Source organism: Mustela nigripes, chromosome 9, assembly GCF_022355385.1.
Source record: "Mustela nigripes isolate SB6536 chromosome 9, MUSNIG.SB6536, whole genome shotgun sequence".
NCBI classification, from domain to species: Eukaryota; Metazoa; Chordata; class Mammalia; order Carnivora; family Mustelidae; genus Mustela; species Mustela nigripes.
In genome coordinates, this window is record NC_081565.1 from 2,917,908 (window position 1) to 2,941,768 (window position 23,861).

Below are 23,861 nucleotides of genomic sequence, written 5' to 3' on the forward strand. Positions count from 1 at the left end.
GGAGGTCGAGCGGCCGGGCGGAGGGAAGCCGTTCCAGGAAGCGGGGGCTTGGCTCTCACCCCTGGACACGCAGCCTGTGTGTCGGTTCCCGGTCTTAGTTTGCCGGTGTGTCAGGTGGGGGTTCGAAGGCCTGCCGCTGCGGTGGCTGGTGGCAGTGCCCCGACCGTGGGGCTGGGGGTGGGGGTCGGCCCGCTGACCCCCCCCCCGCCTCCGTTGCTTTCAGGACTTAGCGATGTACATAAACGAAGTGAAGCGGGACAAGGAGACCCTGAAGAAAATCAGCGAGTTCCAGAGTTCTATAGAAAACCTGGTAAGTGTGGCCGATTCTCCAGAGTGGAGGCTAATTAGGGCCCCACAGCACGTTTCAGAAGTAACTTCCACGATCTCCGTATTAAATAAGCCGGTGGGGACCCTATGCTCTCTGTCCCGGTCGGGGAAGCAGGCGCAGCCACGCACAGAGGTGGCCTCTCGCCGAGGGGCAGGTGCTGGGGGAGGAATGGTGCTGACCCTCCCGCCCTCCCTGGCCTGGACTGAGGACACAAGGTTGTGGCTCCTGGGGGACCCTGAGGCTCCTTGCCCGCCCGGAGCTCCGCTGTCCCCAGGAGGGACAGTGGGGAAGGTTAGGCTGCTCTGTCCCCGAGCGGCCCTCGGCTCCTCCCCTCCCCCTCCCTTCATTAGTCAGGGCTGAGGCCTCCCACCACCTCTCCCCAGCCTGGTTCATCAGAAGCTCAGCCTTGGGGCATCGGGCGAGCCACTGTGACCTGCCAGGAAGAGGAGCTGGGTCGTCCCAGAAAGCAGACTCTTGCTTCTCTGCCAGCCTGCGGCAAGGTCTCAGGTCTGCCGGGTGTGTCGGCTTTCCGCACCCCGACACCGCTGACCTCTGCAGCCGGGCCGCGCTCTGTTGTGGGGTTTGTGCCGTGCCCTGCAGGGACTGAGCACCCCTGTGTGTGCACCCCACCCTCGGGGATCCCAGACCTCCCCGAGCATCGCCTGAGTACAGAGTCACCCGGCGGAGCCCGCTGGGTTTGCCCCCGACCCTCTCCCTGCCTGGCCCCCTGAACTGGCAGAGTCTGGGTGTGTCGATGTGTCCGGGGCACATCGACACGGAAGCTTGGGCAAACAGCATTACGATGTGATCCCAGTGTCCTGTCTTTCTAGGAAGAGCTAGAAATGCCCATGTGTAAAGGAGGGAAGGATAGAGGTGCCCCAGCACCCTGGCTGTGGCCTTAGCCCCCGCGGGGTCCGGGGCTGCCATGTTTTCCCCGGGGATCCTTGATGCTTTCTAAGGGGTACACGACGCAAGTCTTGGTGTTCTTGAAGTTTCTAGATGTGAGTCATCGTGTCCTTTAAATAACAAAAAGAACACAGTGGCGGCGAGCAGGTGCGGACGGGTCCTGGGGGCAGGGTGCACGCTCAGCCCGCGGGTGTCTGCCGAGCCCACCTTGGGCAGGCAGAGGAGACGGAGCAGGGGCCCGGAGGCAGACAGCTGGGCAGGGGGCTCACCCCACCGTGTGTGACCCCGGAGCTGTGCTGCTCTCAGCCTCGGCCCGGCGGCTCCTGCAAAATTCAGAAAACCCAGACATCCGCTGAGAACCGCCCGTCATGGCACCACGGCCCCTCCCCGTCAGTGTGCTGGAACATTCCCTTCTTTCCTCTCCTGTCCCGACAGGCGGTTTCTTTGCAAGCCATGCAGGGCATGCGTCAAGACGCGCCTTCTCTGAGTCAGAGCAGAGGGGAGAGACAAGCCAGTGGGGCATCCCGGCAGACCAGAGGGGGTTTGGACTAGAAGCCGCCCTCCCTCTGATAGGCTCCGTTTGTTCTCCTCGGCTTGGCTTCCCAGGGTTGGGCGTCTGGCCCTTCTTACTGGGGCCCGGCTCTGGGCTCCACACAAGGGCGGCCTGTTGCCATGACCCAGGCTGTCAATCGCTCCTTGTTCCCGCAGCACGGCTGGGGCAGGGCCCGTCCCCGTCCCCACCGGCCTCTCCCGCCCCAACCTGCACCCCAGCCAGCAACCGCTGGCTCGCGTCACCTGGTTCTGCCATCTGCGTCCACGGGCAGCGCACCTGGAGGGGCCCTGGGCTGCCACCCTTCCTCTCTGCGGAGGTGCGGGGCAGGTGGGACCCCACTGGGGTGCTGGGGCTGACCGCCGGGCCCTTTCTTTCCAGCAAGTGAAGCTGGAGGAGTATGGGAGGCCGAAGATCGACGGGGAGCTGAAGGTCCGCTCCATCGTGAACCACACCAAGCAAGACAGGTGAGCGGGCTGGCCCCGGGCTGCAGGCGGGCCCCGCTCCCCAGCGGCCTGGGAGCAGCCTTTCCTGCGGAGAGAGCTGCCTGTCCGCCCAGCCCCGTGTGCTTCTGCCTCACGCGCTTCCTCCCTGCTCCTCGACACCATCCCCACCACGTCCGCCAGCGGTTGCCTTGTCCGTGGCCCTGGGCTGGGCTAGAGGGCAGCCAGAGCCCTGGCCTGTGAGCTCCCAGGCTCCCCCGGGGCGGCCAGAGGCAGAGCGGCCGCATGCCTGCGAGGGACTGCCCAGGCAGGTGATGGCGAAGGCTCCGCAGGAGCCAGCGTGGCCCCGCTTGTCCAGAGCCCTTCACGTGCACCTGCTCTGCGCAAGGCCTGGGGCTGTGGCAGGGGCCACGGGAGGTAGGGGGCCTGTCCCTCTGGGGATCCCATGCACTGGGGGGTGGAGCATGGAGGCCTGAAGAGCCCATATGAACCTTGAGCCATGGGGGTGGGAAGCCAAGGGGGGCTTCCTGGAGGAGGCGTAGGGAGCGGCTGAGACCTGCTGGGGGCTCAGAGGAGGCAGCTGAGCCAGGCTGACGGCCGCCTGGCCGCCCCGCTGGGCCAGGTACTTGTTCCTGTTCGACAAGGTGGTCATCGTCTGCAAGAGGAGAGGCTACAGCTACGAGCTGAAGGAGGTCATCGAGCTGCTCTTCCACAAGATGACGGACGACCCCACGAACAACAAGGACGTCAAGAAGGTGGGCCCTGGGGCGGCTGCGGGGGAGGGGGAGCTGTCGCGGGGCGGCTGCGGGGGCCGGCGGGGCCTGCGGGGCCGAGGGAGCTGTCGCGGGGCGGCTGCGGGGGCCGGTGGGGCCTGCGGGGCCGAGGGAGCTGTCTCGGGGCGGCTGCGGGGGCGGCTGCGAGAGCAGGGGCAGCCGGAGTGGAGGTCAGCACTGACCCCGACTTGGTGGCTCTGCGCAGTGAAGGGGCCGCCTTCCTTCTGTCACCCTCTCGTCACTGTGCCTTCTGTTGACAGCACCCGGCTCTGTGCCACCCCCTCCTGTGTCTTTGACTGTGGCCTGGGGTGGGCATCATGGGATGGGGGAGGGGCTGCAGGGTGGCTCTGGAGAGCCAGGGTTTACACTGGGGCCGTCTGACGCAGCCCACATTGGCCCCTGCCGGAAGCAGCCTTCTTTGGGTGGGGACTTGGGCAGGGCTGACTGTGGGGTGTTCCGCTCCATGTCCAGCCTGGTGGGGGGGGTTGTCCAAGGCTGTTGGGGGCGGGGCCATGGCTGCTAGGAATGGGCGGGCAGTGGCTCTTGGGGTGGGGGCGGGGCTGCGACTGCTGGTGGTGGGGTCAGGGGCGGGGGGTGGGGGGGGGCGGGGCGGGGGCGACAGGCAGGTGCTGCAGAGTGCCGCCCTGACTCTGGGAGGTGGGACCAGGGATGCTGGGTGCGGCTGCCTCCCCCTCTGGTTTAGTCCTGCTTGAGCAGAGGCCACTGTGCCCCAGGGCTTGAACACCTGCTGTGCACATCCCTTGCTAGATCTGGGGGCCAGGAGCCAGTGTGCTAAAAATCCCAGACTCTGGACCTCAGAGCTCGCAACACAGAATGCAGGTTCCACCTGGAAGGGCTGTCGGGGGCGACCCACTCAACCCCACCCTCCTGATGGACAGTTCAGACATTCGGACGTCCGAAACCCCTCCTGAGGCTTGGGGCCACAGGCACAGTCCCTCCTGGGTCTCGGCCCCGGGCCCCTCTCCTCGGGGAGGCGGAGCCTTTGCCCCTGGCGGTGGCTGCTCCTGGGCTGTGGCCCCTGACCCTGGGCCAGGCTGAGACTTAATGATGTGTCTCCCCTTTTCCTCTCTCTCCTCATGCCTCCTAGTCTCACGGGAAAATGGTAAGCGCCTGGGTCCTCCTCCTCGGCCTTCACCCCCTCAGGGCCCCGCCAGCCCTTCCTTTCCGAGCCTGAACGGCCGTGGGGACCCCGGCTGGGCCCGCGCAGGGCCAGGCTCCTGGCTTTCTCCTTCCTTCATCCTGTGCCCTGTGCCCTCATCAGGACGCGGCTGTGCATTCCTGCCATCGCAGGGGGTAGACAGGAGGGCCACCTCCCCTGCTCTCCTCCCCTCCCCTGCCCTCCCCTCCCCCCTCTCCCCTCCCCTCCCCTCCCCCCTCTCCCCCCTCCTTCTGTTCGCCTTCCATCTTCTCCAACGCCAGCGGCTCAGACTTTCCAGGCTCTTCTTCCCAGGCCCCTTCGAACGCCTCTGGAGGCGGCCGGGCCTGGCGGGCGGTCCAGGGAGCCACGGCCAGCTCCGGCACAGGCGCTCCCCACCCTGGTTTCGGGGTCGTTTCCCTTCAGAGCAGGGAGTGTCTCAGGCTCCCAGTTGGGAACTGAAAGCGGGTGCACCGAGGTGGCGGAAGGGCCCGCGCGGCTCTGAGCACAGGCTCCCTGGGGACCCGCAGACCGGCCTGCTGAGCCCACAGAGTTCAGCGGAGGGCACAGCTTGGAGCGGGTGGGAGCGGCCTCCACGACATCTCGTTAGAGGGTGTGCACACGTGTGTACATGCACACGCTCACATATGGGCAGGCGCGGGCACGAGTGCCCGGTACACATGTGTGCACGCCTGGGTGTGCACAAGTGCCTGGTACACACACATGCACACACGTGTGCACTCACAGGCAAGAGTACCTGGTACACGCAGTAAACACCTGCACGTGCATGCGCGGGCACGAGTGTCCCGTACACGCGTGTGCACATCAGGGTGGGCCGAGGGCCTGGTACACAGGTGCGCGTGCGTCCGCGTGCCCCCGCAGGCCAGCTGTGAGCCTGCCCCTTCTCCCGCAGTGGTCCTACGGCTTCTACCTCATTCACTTGCAAGGAAAGCAGGGCTTCCAGTTCTTCTGCAAGACGGAGGACATGAAGCGGAAGTGGATGGAGCAGTTCGAGATGGCCATGTGAGTGCGCGAGCGACGTGGCCGCCCTGGCACCCCCGCGGGCCGGGCCGGTTTCAGACGCCCGGGACCGAGACGGGTCGTGTCACCCCGAGACCCGGGCTCACCTCCGTAGCACCTTCGCTGCTTTTCAATTTGCCCGGGGCCGGCGCCCCTCCCCTGGGACCCCTGCGGTCCTGAGGCGGAGCCTGGCACGGCAGGCCAGCTAGGAAGTGAGGGGCAGGGGTGGCTGCGGCACCGCTGGACGCCGGGTGACCCACGTCCCCCACGCCTTACGGGCGGCGGGATGGTCACTGTTTTGTGAAGGCACAGGGCTCTTCCCACAAAATCTAGAAGGAGCCCCCGTACATCCAACAGAGAAGGGATCGTTGGGGTCCCCAGACACACCGGCCGCTGAGGCCAGAGTGGGTCCTGGGGTCAGGCAGGCCGGGGGCCCCTGTGCAGGAGCGCCCCCCACCCTGGGAAGCACCCTCGGGTTCTGCGTCTCCGTCTGGCCTGTCTTTGTCACCTTCCGTGCATCCAGCTCTCGCGCCGTCTGGCCGCGGGTGTGTTCAGAGGGGAGGAACACCGGGCAGCTGCGCATGTCTCCTAAAGCCCGGCTCACCCTGAGCTAAGCCTGTTCAGATTTTACATCTCAGGCTTGCGCACGGTGAGATCCCTAAGGGCACGTGGCTGAGTAGCGACCCGTCTGCCAGAAACCCTCACCGTCCTCCCCGAAGGAGCACGTGCCTGCACGGCACGCCCGCGAGCCCCCACCCAGACTCTTGTTCTGCCGGGGCTGTCGGGGCAGGTCCAGCCTGAGGCCTGGCCTCCTGACGTCTGGCCCGGCCTGCCCCTGAGCCTGGCTGGCCCCCAGGTCCGCCCCAGCTCCATGTCGCTCAGGGCGTCCCGGCCTCTTTGCTCCGGTCAGGTCCAACATCAAGCCAGACAAAGCCAATGCCAACCACCACAGCTTCCAGATGTACACGTTTGACAAGACCACCAACTGCAAAGCCTGTAGAATGTTTCTCAGGTGAGGCGGCCCTCTGGCCCAGCCCCTACCTGCCCGCCCTCAGGGAGCCTGGTGCTGTGTCTGCCCTGTGTCCCCCTGGCCCTGCCCCTCCGCCCCACAGGCCAGCCCTGTGCTGGGCCCAGAGGGGCTGGGGAGGCTCCCTTCAGTGTCTGACCATCCGGGCCCTTGGGTGTTTGGATCCAGCTCGGAAAGGAGGGGGCTGTCCCCGCGGTGCCCCCGTCCTGCTGTGCACAGCAGCCTGGCAAGGCCAGCAGAGGTCCCGGAGGGGAGCCGGCACCGGGCCCCCAGGAGGGCGAGGGTCTCGGGACCAGGGCTTCGAGGGTCGGGCAATCCGTGGGGCAGATGGTGAGGTGGGCCTGGTGGTCTTTGGGCCACGCCCTTGGCTCAGAGTCGTGCTCTTGTCTTCCCCCCACCCCCCCGTAGGGGCACCTTCTACCAGGGCTACCTGTGCACCAGGTGTGGGGTCGGGGCACACAAGGAGTGTCTGGAAGTGACGCCCCCCTGTAAGATCAGTGAGTATTTCCCCTGCCGGCCTCCCGCACGCGAGCCCCGGGCTGACCCGCCCCGAGCTGTGGGTCCCCTGGTTCACAGCTGCCCCTGTGCTTTGCTCCTGGCCTGGCTTTCTTCGCGCATTCTCCTGTCCCACCACCGACACCCCACAGCGCAGGGGCCCGACGAGAAAGACCAGGGCCCAGAGAGGGGAGGACACCTGCCCCAGCTCACCCAGCACCAGGGGGTCCCACCAGTGGGCGTTCCGTGCCGCAGCGCTCCCTCCTCACCGGGGGCTCCCGCGCTTCTCTCTGCCTCTTGCACCGGCCCCGTTCCGGTTTTAAACGTGTAGAGCCTCCACCCCAGACGGGCACGGAACGGGCATGGCAGTTGCGTGGTTTCTGATCACAGAGCCATGCCAGTTGTGACTGTTCCTTACCCCTGGTTCTCCTGCACCCAGATGGGTCTGGCCTTGCTGAGCTACGGCTGCGGCCACGTCAGTGTGCCCACGTGGGCATGCACATACGCACACACGCACCTACAGGGCTCCTGTGCTGTTCGTGCCTGCGTGTCAGGGGAAAGCTGAGGCTCGGGGAGGGGAGGTGACCTGAGCCTGCCCGACTGACATCCAGGCTGCCCGGGCTCCTCTGTGGGGGAGGCCTCTGGGGGAGCGCCCGGCCTGCAACAGCTGGACGGGCAGCCAGAAAGCCCGAGACGGTTCTGAAGGTTTCGAAGCCGCCCCAGGCAGGGCTGGCTGGATCGGGTGGGGACACTGCGGTGTGAGCCTGGGAGCCGGGGTACCTGCCGAGGGTCAGCTCTGCCCCCCACAGTTCACGTGGGCACCCCTGATCCTCCCACAGGCCCCTGGGACAGTCCATTGCCCTGTGTCCATGCTCGGGGGAGCTGCCCTCGGAGACAGGGTCAGCTGCCTGCAGGCGGATGGACGAGAGTCCGGCCCGCTCGGCCCCACACACTGCCCGCAGAAGAGACAATTTTGTCCCTTCTTCATTTACCGTGACCCCTGGCCCGGCGCCCCAACTGGGAGGGGGGTCCGACAGGTCAGGCAAACCCCCTCCTGCGGCCGCTGGCCTGACGCAGCCCCCTCTGCGCCAGGGACCTCCTCTGGGCTGGAAATCCCGGCCAGAGCCCATGGGCACGAATGCGGCTTTTCAGCTTTGCCCGCCAATACTGCCCTCTGGTGGCCGCGTTCCCTCACACGGGCGACGGGACTGTTCCTTTTTGGCTTTTTTTCCCTCATCCTAAAGGTAACATAATTACTTACCGAAAATTTGGGGACAAAAAGAGAAGAAATTGAATAAAGGAGAAAATAAACAGCACCCCCAAACTTATAAGAAAATAACCAAATGTGGCGTTGTGATGTATTTCAAGTTTTCTGTTGCGGAATGAACCTTTTGGGTTTTTCGTCTCCTGAGGATTAAAAACACTCATTTCCCACAGAGAGTTGGGGACACATAGAGAAGAGCGAAGGAGCCGATCGTCCACGCACCCCCCACCAGCCGGGACCGCTGGTCTCCGGCGCGCCCCTCCCCCACCCAGTCTGTTCTCACGCTCGCGTGTTTTTCGTCGCGCCTACACTTTCGGGCAATTTCGTATCTTTTTTAAGCTGAAGTTTTCTTGGGCATCCTCTCACGTCATTAAAAGACCGCGGTGGGCACCTGGTTTTGTTCTAGAAAGTTCCGTGCTCGTCCAGCACTCTCCCCGTCCGTGCTGGGCTCGGGCTCCGGGCCGTGCCTGTGACCCACAGCAAGTCGGCTTTAACCGTTGCCGCCAGAGCCGGGCGGTCCCAGAACGGCGCTGCCCCCCAGACAGCCTCTCCCCGGGAAGCTTGCTGCTGCCCTCTGTAGCGCTGCCTCTCTCCACCCAGTGCCCCCGGGGCCGTAGGGGCTGTCAGAAACCGTCTGTCGAAAGCCGTCTGCCACCGTGTCGCATGGTGTTATGGTCACATGAGCCACGCGCGTTAGCCCTTGGGGTCCTTGCTTTGTCCGGAGGTGCAGTGGCGGCCCCGCAGGTTGGATGGCTGGGCCAAGCGGGTGCCTCTTCCTCCCCAGGGGCACCCCAAGGCAGGCAGGAAGAACCTTGGGGACATCCGTGTCCGGGAGCTGGTAGACGGGTGGTGTGTGTCCTGACGCCTTTCGTCACCTGCCTGGGGCAGGTGTCCCTCATCAGGTTTGGCAGGCTGGCCTTTGAGCCCACCTCCCCCCGGGGATTTCTGGCACCTGCCACCATCCGAGCGGAGTTGGCCCAGGCAGGAAGCCCGTTTGCCCGTCTGTGTTCCCCGGGAGCCCCGACAGCCCGTGCCCCGAACGTGCAGGCAGAAAGGAGAGACGCTCCTGGTCGCCGGCCGGGCGCCTGTGGGTGGGGCCCCCCAGCTCGGGACCTTGGTGGTGACGCCTCACATGCTTCCTTTTCAGGTTCCCCTGCAGACCTGGTGAGTCCTCCGCACGGCTCCCGCCACTCTGACCCCGCGCAACCCTGTGTCCCCGAGCCAGAGACACTCTATTGTTCCTGATCTCTCCGGGCCCGCGGCCGCCCTTGCTGGCACGCGGGCCTCTGGTGCTCACCTGGGGCCTTCGGTTTCCTTCACGGCCCTCAGTAGAAGTGGGTCCCCGTGTCACAGGAGGCCCTGACCGCGTCACCTTGGCCCGGCTGCCCACCTGTTCGCTTGCCCCGGGCTTGTGGGTACCCAGCTCTGTGACAGCCGTCCACCCACCGGCCCCCACCCTGATGGGGCCGAGAGCCCTCTGAGGGCTGACGTAGGGCAGACATCCCCACTGGGGGTTCAGTCAAAGTAACCAGCACTTACAGGGTGTTTGCGGAGGCTGGCGTGTGGTACAAACATGCCCTCAGGGAGGAGGGAGGAGCTAGCATTTGCGTGCAGGCAGCAGGACGTGTCCCAGACAGAGGACAAGCCCCAGGCTCAGAGCATGGACACCTCCCAGGGCTGGCGTAGTCAGGGCAGCCTTCTTGGAGGAGGTGGGAGTTTATGGTAATGGATGCATGTCCCAGGACAACGGAGGGGCACCAGGGTGGAGGGTGGAGGTAAGAATGGGGGAGGGGCTGTCCCAGAGTGAGGCCGTGTCACAGCTGCCCGTGGGAGTCTGCGATGGGTCCCTCTCCTCCCCCTGTTCCTGCCACGACCTTTCTTTCTCGGGGGGTGGGGGCAGGCGGCGGACAGGGGGTGTCAGCACCGGGGCAGCCCTCCCTGATCACTGTGGTCTGTCCTTACCCTCACAGGACGCCTCCGGAGCAGGACCTGGTGAGTCTGTGGGACTCGGCCCCTCTCAGCTGCTGTCCAGGTCCACGGTCACTCTGGGGTTCAGGCCTGGGCCACTGTGACCTCCCAGCCTCAGCCGGCCTTCTGGGCTCCAGGCTGCCAGGGAGCGTGCTCTCTCTGCGGCCACGTCCCTGGGGGCTGTCGCGCTGTCTGACGACTGCCCAGCATGGGGAGGGTCAGGGTCCTTCTGGGGAGGCTTCAGTCAGACCCCCTGCAGGTCCTTCTGTGAGGGGGGCTTCAGGGCTTCAGTCAGACCCCCCCCCCCGCAGGGTGGGCCACACAGAGGCCGCTGCTGTCCCTTTGCTCGTCTCCCCACATCCTCGTGCCCCTGCTTTGCACCATGTGCCTGGAGCGTGGCTTCTGGCTGTCGAGGGTGGAAGGCATCACCGACCGAGCCGCAGCCTAAGCCGGGCCCCGTGGCCCGAACATCAGGAAGCAAAACCAGAGCCACAGAGCCACGCTGTGGCCGGGGGACGCCCGTGTCGAGACCGGCCTGCAGACGGGCCCACACGCGGCCGGCAGGGTCAGAGCGGGACTCGGGCCAGGAGCGCCCAGCCAGGACCCCCATTTCAGCTCCGGAGCCACCCCAGCCAGCTGTGGGTGGCCTTAGCCAGCCCCTGGGCCTCGCTCGCTCTGGCCCCCTGTCTCTGCCTTCAGGGGCACCCCGTGTCTTGCTCAAAACACCGACTCAGTTGCAGATTGGGACGGGGGCTAGGGAAGCACGGCAAGTGCCACTTGAAGTAAGTGGCCGCCGCCGTAACAGGCCCCGAATCCGTTAGTCCCACGGTTTCCTTGCGACAGTTACCAAGGGGACCTGGAGTCTCACGGGAAGAACGTAGGGTCCCTCACCCAGGAGCCCTCCGGGGCTGAGGTCAGTGGCGGGCGGGCTGCCCCCAGCACTGAGTCACCGAACGCAGGCCCCATGTCGCCCTGTGCCCGCAGGTCCCAAGATGGTGGCCGTGCAGAATTACCACGGCAACCCAGCTCCCCCGGGGAAGCCGGTGCTGACCTTCCAGACGGGCGATGTGATTGAGCTGCTGAGAGGCGACCCTGAGTCTCAGTGGTGGGAGGTGGGTCCCGGGGCCCCAGGGCGGGGCTGGGGAGGAGGCCACGCGCGGGGGAGGGAGGCAGGCTGTCGGCAAGACCTGCGTTCCCTCCCGGGCAGGAGTCCGGGGGTCCCCAGCCCTGTGTTCCTCGGGGTGTCTGCTTTCACGGGGGGCGGAGCGCAGCATCCCCTGCCGTGGGTCTCCTGCGGCGACGGGGCGGTCAGGCCTCATGCCGGCCCCGGGGTGGGGTGGGGGGAGACCCACCGCCTTCCCCCCAGGAGGTGCCACGTGGGGGAGCCGAGACAGCCGTGGACACAGGTCGTGTCTGGGTTGGTGACCGCTCGGAGCCACGACCCTGTTCTGTGAACAGGCCCTCAGAGGCAGAGCCCTCCTGCGCCACCTCCCCGGCCCCCGAGACCCACGGGGGTCCGCGTGGTGCCACGGGAGCTCGGGGCGCTCGGCCCAGCCTGGCCGACCCGAGGGACGGAGACCTGTTTAGAGCGAATATTTGTTGGTGTTGCCGTGGCCGTGACTGCGGTCACTTGCTTTGTGACAGTCCTTTGTCACCACCTGCTTCCTGATGAGTTTGTTGAGGGAGGAGGGTCTGCGGTCCTGTGTCCCACGCTGACCCCCGTGGCCTGGCACCCGGCTCACACGTCCCCAGAGCCTTCGGTCCTGGGTGGCCTTGCAGAGAGGTTTTGCCGGCGTGCACGGGGGAGGCCGAAGCGGAGCTGCTGGGAGGACTTGGGGAGGGGTGGGGGGAGCAGAGGCCGAGCCCCGCCCCTGCAGACCCTCCCCGGCCTCTACCCACCCCCCGCCCCCGTGGGCGCACCCCTCCCGTTGGAGAAGCTGTCCCTGCGAGGCCTGGAGGGCAGCGGGGGCGGGGCTCTAGCCCCAGCTCCGAGCGTCTCTCAAGGACTTCTCTGGGCCTCAGTGTTCTCCTCTGTGAAGTGGAGACGCCCCCAGCCTTCCGGCCCGGCGGTCAGGAGGGCAGCTGAGGCCGCAGCAGGGGTGCTGCCGGCACGTGCGCGTCTTAGGACCTGCCCTCACCCCGTCCTTAGAGTGAGCTGAGCCGCACGGCTGTGCCCGCCCCACGCGCTCCCGCTGGCCTGGCCTGGCCCCCATCGGCTGTCTCCTTCCAGGGTCGGCTGGTGCAAACCAGGAAGTCGGGCTACTTTCCTAGCTCATCCGTGAAGCCCTGCCCCGTGGACGGAAGGGTGAGCACTTCCCCACAGAAGCTTCTGCAGCACGTGGCCGGGAGGCCGAGGGGTCCCCCGGGGCCATCTGGGCTTGTTCAGCACATCCTTGCCAGGTGGCCGTCATGAGCTGGCCCCAGAGCTGGGGACTGGGGGGGCTGAGGGGCAGGGGCTGCCGTCGGCCTGAAGGGCTCAGCTAGTGGGGTGCTGCATTTTTCATGGCTTTAGAAACACAAAATTGGGCATTTCTGCAGCAGTTGTAATGGTCAGAAGACCAAAAATGTTGCCTTTCTTCAAATTTTAGGGACTCAGTCTTCGGGCCTTACAGACAGGGGAAACTTACAGGGGAGAGCACCCCCAGACATTAGGATTCAGAGCTAGGCTTCAGCATGTTTGGAAAAAAGGCCTTTCGTCTGAGTAGTGTGGAGCGAATCTTCCTGTTACAAAAGGCGTCAAGCCGTCAGTCGCGAATCACGGAATCACCCCACCACCCTCTAAAAAGGGCATTTAAAAGTGCCAGAGGGAAATGTCTCCAGAGGGAGCAGGAGGGGGTAGGGGACACCACGGGAGCCCTGGGACACCCTCTAGGCCCCGCCAGCCTCTGGCCCCGTCTGCCCGTGTCAAGGGGACCGGACCACAGAGCAGGTGGTCCCTGCCCTGGGCCTCAGTTTCCCCACATGGTGCATGGGGTGGGAGGGGCCAGGCAGTCCACGAGGCCTTGCCTGGCCTGTGGCACAGTGAGGGGAGGCCAGGGTTGGGGGCTCTGGCTGGTGAGGGCACGGTGTGGGGTCTCAAGGCTGCTGGGCCAGCGTGTGGCCCGCCTTCTGGAAGACAGGCCGCTGCCCACAAGAGGACACCAGCCCTGGGGCCGTGAATCCGTCTGTGGCACAGAACTGTCGCTGTAGTTCATGCTCCCGTCTCTGCGGGGACCCGTGCCCTAGCCTTTGGTCGCTGCAGAGTCCATCAAACCCCCGGGATCACCAGGGCTCTGGGGCGAAGTCCACAGACACCACGGCAGCCCGTGCTGGGCCCGAGGGTCAGGTCCTCGATCATGACGTGCCCACCCCGGCCCCACTCGGGGCAGGCCCCCCGGGGGACGTTAACCTGAACTTTGTCTCCCGCAGCCGCCCGTCAGCCGGCCACCATCCCGCGACATCGACTATAGCGCCTACCCCTGGTGAGTGGGGGGTCACGGTGGTCCCGTGAGCCCGCGAGCAGGCCGAGTGGGCTGCCCCACGCTTGTGTCCGGGGAGGGCTGAGCCTTGGCTGGACCTATGACCGGGGCCCCGGGGAGGCAGGTTTTCCCCATCGTGGAAACAGGTCATCGGGTTATCGTGGGAGAGTGAAGCCCCCCCATTATTTTGTACGTGAGCTTCATCATAGAAAATATAGGAAAGTGCGGCCAAACGTGAAATCGTGCACATCTGCGTGGGGCAGCTCGAAGGGAACCTGAGCGCTTGGTTAACGAGAGCCTGACGGGCGGCGTTCTGGGGGCGAGGCACAGAACAGGTCGGCTCGGGGGACCGGTTTTTACGGCTCGGCCTGCCTGTCCCCCACGGTCTTGGACGAGGGACCGGCCTAGGTGGTCATGACTGCCTGTGCTCCGTGCCCTGCATGGCCACGGAGCCACGGGCAGCTCAGGTGTGGTTAACCCCTTCCCCGGGGGTGTCTGGCCTCAGGGTTTCCATCTGGGGGCTCACCCCATGCCCAGGGGTGTGACAGCCGCACCTCGGGTTCCCGGCCTGCTCCACCCCTCGCCTGGCCGCCCCCTCCAAGCCCAACATGCCGCAGTCCATCCCCCTGGTGCCATGCGCCCCGCACTCCCGTCTGGGGTCCAGGGACAGGACTGGCCTGTGACACGCATGGGAGAGAGTGACAGACAAGTTCGCCTCCCGGTGCGGGTTCCAGCCCAGCTGCGTGTTGTGCTCCGAGTCCCCAGTCAGCCCGGCTGTGGTGCCCATGGAGGGGTTTGGGAGGGGGCGGTGGTGTTCGCCTGACTGTGTCTGGGCTGGGCTGCCCGTCAGTGAGGCAGCAGTCCATCAGTCTGTCCGACCCGGTAACGGAGAAGAGCGCGGACTCCCGCATGTAGCAGCGGAAGTCAGAGCCCCACACCCGTGTGTGTTGTTAGGACCAGCTTTTCCAGATTCGCTCGCAGGGCCAGGCTGAGGCCAGGGACCTCGCCCCCCCTTCAGGGGCTCAGCTTCCTCCTCCCCCCATGGCTCCCGGTGCAGGTCAGCATGTCGCAGAGGCCTGGGTGTCTTCCAGGAGGCGCCCCATTAACACCTGGCCTCGTCCCCCTGCTAGGTTTGCGGGTAACATGGAGAGGCAGCAGACGGACAACCTGCTCAAGTCGCACGCCAGCGGGACCTACCTGATCAGGGAGCGGCCGGCCGAGGCGGAGCGCTTCGCCATCAGTATCAAGTACGTGGTGGCCCGGGGGGGCAGGGAGACCCCTTCCCCAGGGCCACTCTGAACCACGAGCCCATGCCCCCATGGGCTTGGGGTGGCCGTGGACTTCGTTGCCTGAAGCAGGACACTTTGGAGATGAAAGCATGCCAGTGGGTCTGCACAGGGTCGCAGGCCCGGGACACGTGTGACCACCCTGCCCGAAGCCTCGGTGGGCCTGGTGCCGCGGCTCTCTAGGTTGCAGAGCCCAGCCAAGTGCAGTGCCAGAGTGGGGCAGGGATTTCCTGAGAGCTTAGGGACATGGCAGCGGAGTGCGGGCTGTGGGGCCGGTCCGTGGTGCGGGCAGCAGGCTGGCACCCAGCCATGAAGTGGCAGAGACGTCCCTCACCTGATAGGAGTTCATGCGGCACCTGCTGGGAGCCTGGCCTGCAGGGCTGCCTTGTGGGGCGGAGAGCCGTCCAGGAGCTGGGGGTGGGGTGAGCACCCCCTGCCCCCGCTGACTTTAAGTCCCGGAGAAACTGGGTGGTCAGCCATAACCCCCGCCCAGGAGGAGCCACTGGCCAGCTGGCGTGGGAATATTTGCTGGTTGTTGGTTCCATTAGTGGATTTCCAGTTGTTAAACCAGCCTTGCGGAGTGGCCCACTGGGTGCGGTGTAGACTCCTTTTTTTTTTTTTTAAGTCATTTGGGAAGTTTTTTTTTTTTTAAGTTTTTATTTATTTTTTTGACGGAGATCACAAGTAGGCAGGGAGGCAGAGAGAGAGAGGGAGAAGCAGGCTCCCTGCTGAGCAGAGAGCTCGATGCGGGGCTCGATCCCAGGACCCTGAGATCATGACCTGAGCTGAAGGCAGAGGCTCAACCCACTGAGCCACCCAGGCACCCCTAGACTCCTTCTTAATACTGGGTTTATGTAGGCGTGCACAGGGCAGAGAGTCAGTTCGCCGGGGCTTACTGAGATTTCCGCATCTAGAGTCTCAGTGGGTTCTGGCTTGTTCCCTTCCCTGGCGAGGTCTGTCTGGCTTTGGTAGCCGCGGCGAGGGCTAGCGTGGCATTAGGGGAGGAGGGGCATGAGGAGGCTTTTCTGAAGGTCACATTTGGACGGAGGACGCCAGCCCAGGAGGTGAAGGTGGCGGGGGCAGCCCTGGCAGGCGGGGGCTTGGCCCGAGTGGTGACTCGGCGGCCCGGACCCTTTACCAGGTTCCATGACGAGGTGAAGCACATCAAGGTGGTGGAGAAGGACAGCTGGGTCCACATCACGGAAGCGAAGAAGTTTGAAAACCTCTTGGTATGTGGTCCTGTGGCTCCCATGGCCTGGTCCTCGGGGTGAGGGCAGGGCCCGGGTCCCTCCACACCAGAGCAAGGAGGAGCAGCTTCCTGCACTGTGCTCCCAGCAGGCCGCCCTCAGGGAGCACCAGGGCCCGAGGGGCTTCTGCGTCGCTGGGGAAGACCAGGGAAATGCATCTGGAGGCTCCTTGGGACAGTTTCGGGCCTCGGGACGGTCCCCGCGTCGGGACTCCTGGCTTCCCTGGGGTGCACAGTGAGGGGAGGGCCCGGCCTGCTCCCCCACCGCCCCCTTCTCCAGCCAGAAGGCAGGCACAGGCCACCTTAACGTGATTTTAAAGTGAGACCTATTGTGCGTTTTCTAAATTGCGAGCATCCCGTGGACCGAGAAGATCCGACTCGAGCCCCTGAGCCCTTAGATGGCCCGCTGTGGCCGCAGAAAAGCACAAAGTAATACGTTTCCACGGTCTCCCACCCCCTAAAACCCAGTGTGAACCTTCCAGGGTGAGTCCTCCCGACCTTGAAGAGTAGCTTAGGTATGGTTTTTGCCAGGCTTTCGAACAGAACCGTTGGCCATACTGAGCTGTCCGCCTGCTTTTCAAGGCGATAGACTTTGCTGTTGGCACAACCCTCTCCTCCCCAGGCTGGTAGCCACACGGCCTTCGGTCACCTGCACCTGCTGTTCTTTCTGGGAACCCTTCCCTGCTGTCGGACGCGTGGGGTTTCGGGCTTCTCCATCAGAGAGCGGCACCGAGCCTCTGAGTACTGGTCCTGGCCATCACCCCTGACTTTCCTTGAGCGGCAGCTGGAGAGAAACGCCGGCTCGGTGGTCTTTGAGATACGGATCACCCACCCTGGCTGGGTGCTGGGCAGAGAGGACGAGTACCAAGTGAAACTGAGGCAGGAGAGGGAAGCCAGGACTTCCCGGAGGACTGGGAGGACTTCCTGGAGGCGGTGACAGCAGCAGTGAGCACATATGTCCCGCAGGAGCTGGTGGAGTACTATCAGTGCCACTCACTGAAGGAGAGCTTCAAGCAGCTGGACACCACGCTCAAGTACCCCTATAAGTCCAAGGAGCGCGCGGCCTCCAGGGCCTCCAGCCGGTCCCCAGGTAATGCCTGCACTCCTGGCACGCCAGCGTTCACCCGGATGCGACCGGTTCGCCCTTTTCCCACGGCCCTGGCTTTCACTACATCCCTGAGCTTGAGGAACGCTTTCTGGGGGACTGACGCCAGGAGCCCCTGCCCATTCCCCACCCTGGGAGCAGTGGCTCAGGCCCCCCAGCCCATCACAGGGACCCTCCTGAGCCGGGGTGTCCCGGTTGGTCCACAGGACGGGTGGGGAGTGTGGGCTCTTGGCGGCCGCTCCGGGCTCGGGGGCTTGGCACCCGTGCGCAGAGTCAACACAGGCAGAGAGCGGGGCAGGTCCCGTCTGTCCTTCGGTCCTCCCTGTGCACCCCAGCCCCCCGAGGCCCTCACCTTGAGGGAGCCGGAGCTGGTCCGCGGGCCAGGCTCACCTCCCAGGACAGGAGCACACCTCGCTCCAGACCCACCTGGAGCTAGAGGCAGGGCGAGCCTAGAGTGTCGGAAGTCCAGCCCATGACTGTCCGCCGCACCAGCCCCCGGCCCCAGCAGTGGGGCAGAGCAGGGCAGGCGAGGAACCGTGACCTCCAGCAAGCACCGGTGTGCGCTGGGCCGGCTCCTTGGAGGAGTAGTTTCTGAGACCCTGGAGGCCGCCCACCCGCCGGGAGGAGGTCCAGATGCTCCAGGGAACGGGCCCAGAGAGGCGGAGGGAGGGGCTGCTCCCAGGCTGTCAGGCCGCCCCGCCCCCGCCCCGCGCCCCGCCCCGCGCCCCGCCCCCGCCTGCTCGCGCCCCGCCCCGCGCCCCGCCCCCACCTGCTCGCACCCGGGCGCACGGGCTCTCACGGCCTTTCTCGCCTCTTTGCAGCTTCCTGCGCCTCCTACAACTTTTCTTTTCTCAGTCCTCAGGGCCTCAGCTTTGCTTCTCAGGGCTCCTCCGCTCCTTTCTGGTCAGGTACCGCTGGTGCTCGGGGCGCGGGGGGCCGGCCCGCCGCCCGCCGGCCCGCAGCCCCCGCCCGCAGCTGCCCGCAGCCGGCCCGGGGCGGGGCCGAGGGGCCAGGGCCGGGGAAGGGAAGGGCTGGCCCCGGGGGCAGGGCGGCGGTCACGGTCAGGCTGGGCACGCCCCCCTCGCGCCACCCCCTCTCAGGCTCGCGCCCCCCACGGCCGCTCCCCAGCTTGGCAGCCGCTGTCCCCCCCCCACTTGTGAGAGCTCTGCCTCTGGTAGCGGCAAGTAGCTGGGCGGCCACCTTCGGGGTGAAGGCGGGCGCAGATCGGGCGGGCTTCCCTGGGCGGGCCCTGGAGGCAGGGGGACGGGGTCCCAGTCAGCCCCGACTGCTCGGCCTCCGCTGCCCGAGTCAGAGCCTCTCCCCAGCCGCTGTGTGCGTCCCTTCCGTCACAGACGTCGTCCTCTGCTCACAGGACTCCTGGGTCCCCCACTGAGCTGCTCTAGCGAGGTGTCCAGTTTGGCTCGGGGATCTGGAAGTCGGGCCCTGGGACCCTGGGGTCTGGCTTCAGGGGCTCCATCAGAGCTCAGGCTGGGAGCTGGGCAGCGGTCACTCGGCTGACCGCTGGCAGGGTGACACCCGTGCAGAGGCATGCAGGGGGAGGCCCTGCGAGAGTTGTCGTGGTCAGAACACGAGCCTCTGCTCCGATCCCGTGATCGTACTGGGCTGCGACGGCCCCCACTGTGGCCGGCACCTGCCCCGGGTGCCGTCACGGGAGGCTCCAAGAGGCCGTTGCCTGTCGGTCTGGGTGGAACTGGAATGCAGTCTGTGCCATCAGAACCTTTTTGTGGGCAGAGGGCCAGGCACCAGGGGTCCAGGCTTGGCCCCGCCGCCCGCTGTGTGACCCTGCTCATCTCCCCCAACAGTGTTCACACCCCGTGTCATCGGCACGGCCGTGGCCAGGTACAACTTCGCTGCCCGGGACATGCGGGAGCTCTCGCTGCGGGAGGGCGACGTGGTGAAGATCTACAGCCGCATTGGCGGAGACCAGGGCTGGTGGAAGGGCGAGGCCAACGGACGGGTGAGTGGGGCAGAGTGGCCTGGCTCAGCCCGGGCCGGGTTCGGGCAGGCAGGCATCCCCGCGCTCCTGCCCCAGCACCGTGCCCACAGCCTCTGAGCCGCAGACCCGGGCTGTCCCCGTCGGAGCTGGACCCAGACCCATCTGACACCGTATCTGTGCTCAGTCCCGCCCCGGGGTCTTCTGTGGCAGGGGGAGTGCGTCACATGCAGTGCTCACGTCACTCGTGCGTACCAAGCCCCCAGTGCCGCCGAGAGACCGCGGGATGCGAGCGGGGCCCAGGAGAACTCACTGGCCTCGCTTGCACCCTGGGGAGATGGGAGGGGCACACCGTGTTCCCACCTGCCCTGCTCTTCCTGAGGACTCTCTGTTCCCTGTCCACCCTGTGACCCTGCAACACACCATGGCTCCCTATTGCTGAGCCCTGTCTGGATGCCCTGGCTTTGACCTGGCTCTGTCAGCACTCACCCAGCTGGGCACTGGAGCCCCACGTGGGGCAGAGTTGGGAATGTGCAGCTATCCCTGGGGCCGTGCTGCCCGCAGGCAGGCACGCTGGGCTGTGGAAGGTCCACCTGCCTTGGTCCCCATCGCCCACCATTCTGTTGCCAGGTGACGGGATCCTGTTTGCCTCCTCCTAGCATGTTGGCTGCCCTTTGGAGGCCTGGGGTCAGATCTGTTTTCCACCCCATAGCCCTTCAGCAGTGTGAGGCCACCGAGTCTTAGGCAGCTGACCTGAAGGGCTGAACCACTGGCTGTCAAAGTGGCCCTTAGTTTCCAGTTTCCCAGGTGACTCAGAACTGCTGGTTTAGAGCCTGCTGGTGTAGATAGTCCTGTTGCTTTGACCCTGTTTTGAAGTGTTTCTTTTTGGCTGTGGCAGTTTTTCTTGCTTTAAAGGCTACTATGCTATTAGAACAAGCCGACTTTTGTGGGGGAAGTTAATGCTGTGTGTGGCAGACCTCAGTGTCTCTTGTGTTACTTCCAGCTTTTTTGTATTCTTATGTTTAAGGTAGATGTAAGATAAAATGTTACCTTAAAACAGAATTTGAGAGCTAGTCTGATCTCACGGTCTCTGCCTTTTAATGGGCATGTAGCCCGTTTATACTTAATGTAATTACCGAGCTGCTGAGAGTTAAAGCCGTCATCTTTCTGTTTATTTTCTATTTGTCACATCCATTTCTTCTTTCTCCTCTTTTCTTGCCTACTTATGAATTAGTCAGTTTTTCGTTTTGTTTTGTTTGCTGTTCTACTTCCTGGCCCCTTGGCGGGTCTATGAGTCACACATTCTTTTCCTATTATTTAGGTAGTTACTCTTGGCATTAGAGTGTGCACTCTGACTTCTGAGAGCCATTTTAAATTAGTACATTTAGTACTTCCCAGATGACACAGAGACTGTACAGCTTTTGACTGTACTTGTGTTCCTCCCGACTTTCATGCAGCTGTTGTCATGTATCTTAATTCTTTGTATTTCTCAGCCCCGTGAGACATTATTTTTGTTTTAAGCAGTTAGTGTTTGCTTAGAGTTGCTACATATTTGCCTTCTCCAGGGCTCCCCCATTCCTTCCTGCTTTCTTGTATTTCCATCCAAAACCATGTTCCTGCTGCCTGAAATTCCCTCTTCTAGGTATGTTGTTGTTGTTTTTTGAGTGTGAATCTGCTACTAATAAATTCTTAGTTTTTGTTGGAGCTGAACACCTCTTTATTTCATTTTTTCTTTTTATGTTCTCATTATAAAATGTTTGTAACGTATGTTGACACAGTTTTAAGCCTAAAGAGAAGCTGCTGTAGCACAAAGAGCTCTGCACGCCCAGATTTAGCAATTAAGAGTGGTTTGCACATTTGCTTTATCACTTGTGTTCCCTCCCTCTCTGCTACCTTTCTTCTAACCGTTCAGTAGTAAATTGCAGAAGTCCTACCCTTTCCCCACAGCCCCTAAATACTTCATTATCCTATGATCAAAAACATTCCCCTTTGACAGAATATGATTATCTAATCCACGGTCCATATTCAGATGTCAGCAAGTGTCCCAACTGTGTCACGTCCACCTTAAATGAATGTGGCCCTCAACTCTCTTTGTTCTACAACAATCCTCAGACTTTTTGGGTCTTACATGACTTTGACGTTTTTGAAGAGTACAGGCCAGTCATTTCTGTAGAGTTTTCCTCCATTTAGGTTTGATATTTCTTTGTGATTAGGTTGATTATTATGTATTTCCAGTAGGAACACAGTACATATGTTCTATCCTTTTCAGTACTGTAGTGTCTTATCCAGAGGCATATGACGTCAGTTTGTCCTATTATTGTGACATTAATTTTGATCATTTGGTTAAGGTGATAATCTGCCGAGTTCCCCCACTGTGAAGTTACTTAATTAATTAGTAACTTCCAGGGTAATTAATACTTAGATACTATTAAATATCCTGTTCCGCATCTAACTTTCACCTATGAGTTTTATTCTTATCATTCATTGGTGAATTTTGTCTCATTAGTTGTTCGTATCATGGTTGATTTTTCCAGCCATTGTTTCTTTAACACTTTTTAGGTGGCATCCGACTGTAAGGGAACAGCCTTCCCTTCTCTTGGTCATCCCCTGGGGGGTCGGTCATCCCTCCAGGGGGACCTGCTTCCTTTTCGTGAGGAATCATGTTGAGCTCATTTTCAAATAGTACTCTTTAGGGGATAAATTTGAGGCTAGCAAGCATTTTCTTTTAGCAGTTTGGTAATATCATTCCATTGTCCCCGGTTCCATCATTTCTGTAAAGAGCCAGCCAACTTTTTTTTTAAGGGCAGAGAGGGACAGAGGGAGAGCAGGAGAGAGAGACAGAGAGAGAGATTGAGAGAGAGAGAGACTTTCAAGCAGGCTCCACGCCTAGCACAGAGCCCGACTCGGGGCTCGATCCCACGACCCTGAGATCATGACCTGTGGCAAAATTAAGAGTTTGATGCTTAATGGACTGAGCCACCCAGGTGCCCCAAGAGCCAGCCAACTTCTCAGTATTGCTTTTCTGCAGGAAATTTTGATATTACTCCCCAGTGGGGGGTTATATTTAAAAAAAAAAAAAAAAGGTCTGGTATTTATTAGTTTTACTATAATGTGCCTGGGTGTTGTTTTCTCTGTATTCACTCTGACATTTGTTGACATTTGTTGAGGTTTTTAACTCTCTGGCTTGATGTCCTTCGTCAGTTCTGGGCGTTTCTCCCAGCCGTGTACCTGCTCTGTTTTCCCGCCTCTCCTTCAGGGCTGTATTCCCACGGGTGCCACGCCCTTTCATCTCGCCCAGACGTTATTGACCTTCTCTGGCGTGTTTTCCACCCGTTCCCTTATTTCCCATCTAGCTGCTTTCCACCAGCCCATCTTCCGGTTCACCGATACTCTCTTCCTCTTGGTCTAATCTGTTACTAAACCCTATTGGGTTCCAAATTTCAGTCCTATTTTCCACTTTAGGATTTCTGTTGCTCTGTGGTTTCTGGTTTCAGTTCTCTGGTATGTTTTTATGCTTTATCCTGGGCTTTCTGGAACATGGGTGCCACAGTTACTTACATTTCCTGACTGATGACTCCTATCCCGGAACGACCTGTGGACTGGCTGCTGTCAACTGTGTTTTCTCTTAGTTCCCGTCACTCTGTCCTGACTGAATGATGAGCTTGTGTAGAAAACACCACTGAGACTTGGGATGATGTAACTTTCCTCCAGGGAGGCCTGAATTTTTTTCTGGTCACCTTAAACTGCTCGGGGCTGGTGCATTTGGGGTCACCCCTACCCCTGGGCCGCAGCTCCACCAGGCTTCTCGGCTTAGAACACCAGCCCTTTGCAGGTTCCCCCATTTCCACGAACCCCCGCCGGCCCTCTCCCAACACCCCGGGCGCACACACACTCTCATGTGATCTTGCCATCTTTTTCAGATTGGCTGGTTTCCTTCGACGTACGTGGAGGAGGAGGGCATCCAGTGACGGTGACAGCATGGATCGGACTCGTGGGTTTTCTCGTGAGAGTCCAGCTCTGAAGTCTGTCTCTAGCCCCGTGATGCAGAGGGGACATGCCCGCCAACCTTCCAGTCCTCAACAGTCTGTAGGGATGGGGAGGGTGTTCAGAATCCTAAATGGGAACCGGCCTGCTGTCCACCTGCCATCAGGGGCCTGTCCTGGGTACGCTACTTGTACATAGAGGCGAGTCGGGCCAGCCCTGCCGTGGCTGCCACCACCAGAGCGCTAAGGAGAGGGAGCACCAGCGGCATTCTGAGCCGGGCTCTGGATGACAGCTGAGGCCAGAGCTCTTCTTGCCCCTGTCCTGTTGCGACGGCATTCAGCAGCCTAGGTTTGAACAGTAGGTGCCGGCCCAGGGAGGCCTGGGACGGCAGAGGGGACCTCCCCCAGCCCCTCCTGCTCAGCTGTGACGCTCAGCCTGCCTCCTTCCTGCTGCTCCCGGGGGAAGCTTTGGGCCTAGAGAGTCAGAAGGGGCCAGAGCCAAGCCGTTTGCTACAGCCCCTGCCCGGCCCCAGCTCAGCCCCAGCCGCGCTTGGGCGTAGGAGAAGAGAGCATTGCTAGGGGGACTGTGCGGGCCCCTGGACCCCCTCCGGGCACTCTGCACTTGGGGTGTGCAGAGAGTACCCAGGGCAGGTCCCCCTCTCCGGAGGGAGCCTTAGCGAACGACGAAGTTGCCACCCCTGCTCCCAGTCAGCTCCCAGTCTGCTCCCAGTCTGCTCCCAGTCAGCTCCCAGTCTGCTCCCAGTCAGCTCCCAGTCAGCTCCCAGTCTGCTCCCAGTCAGCTCCCAGTCAGCTCCCAGTCAGGTCCCAGTCAGCTCCCAGTCTGCTCCCAGTCTGCTCCCAGTCAGCTCCCAGTCTGCTCCCAGTCAGCTCCCAGTCAG

General features: G+C 62.7%; 1 protein-coding gene across 6 annotated transcripts in view; it reads left to right on the plus strand.

Annotated features, from left to right (window-relative positions):
* The window catches only part of VAV2 (vav guanine nucleotide exchange factor 2), a 146,221-nt gene extending 122,366 nt beyond the window's left edge, over positions 1–23,855 (plus strand). For 5 of the 6 annotated variants that reach the window (XM_059410386.1, XM_059410388.1, XM_059410387.1 and 2 more), the window contains 16 exons: positions 224–310; positions 2,166–2,251; positions 2,850–2,982; positions 5,070–5,179; positions 6,087–6,188; positions 6,612–6,700; positions 9,110–9,126; positions 9,933–9,954; positions 10,915–11,042; positions 12,161–12,235; positions 13,339–13,391; positions 14,519–14,635; positions 15,816–15,903; positions 16,887–17,010; positions 18,849–19,003; positions 22,900–23,855. In XM_059410386.1, coding sequence (XP_059266369.1) covers positions 224–310; positions 2,166–2,251; positions 2,850–2,982; positions 5,070–5,179; positions 6,087–6,188; positions 6,612–6,700; positions 9,110–9,126; positions 9,933–9,954; positions 10,915–11,042; positions 12,161–12,235; positions 13,339–13,391; positions 14,519–14,635; positions 15,816–15,903; positions 16,887–17,010; positions 18,849–19,003; positions 22,900–22,947 — 1,434 coding nt within the window. In that variant the 3' untranslated portion in view covers positions 22,948–23,855. Of the gene's footprint in view, positions 1–223; positions 311–2,165; positions 2,252–2,849; positions 2,983–5,069; positions 5,180–6,086; positions 6,189–6,611; positions 6,701–9,109; positions 9,127–9,932; positions 9,955–10,914; positions 11,043–12,160; positions 12,236–13,338; positions 13,392–14,518; positions 14,636–15,815; positions 15,904–16,886; positions 17,011–17,846; positions 17,934–18,848; positions 19,004–22,899 lie in introns of all 6 variants that reach the window. The other variant, XM_059410390.1, reaches the window with a different exon arrangement.
* The last annotated feature ends 6 nt before the right edge of the window (positions 23,856–23,861 follow it).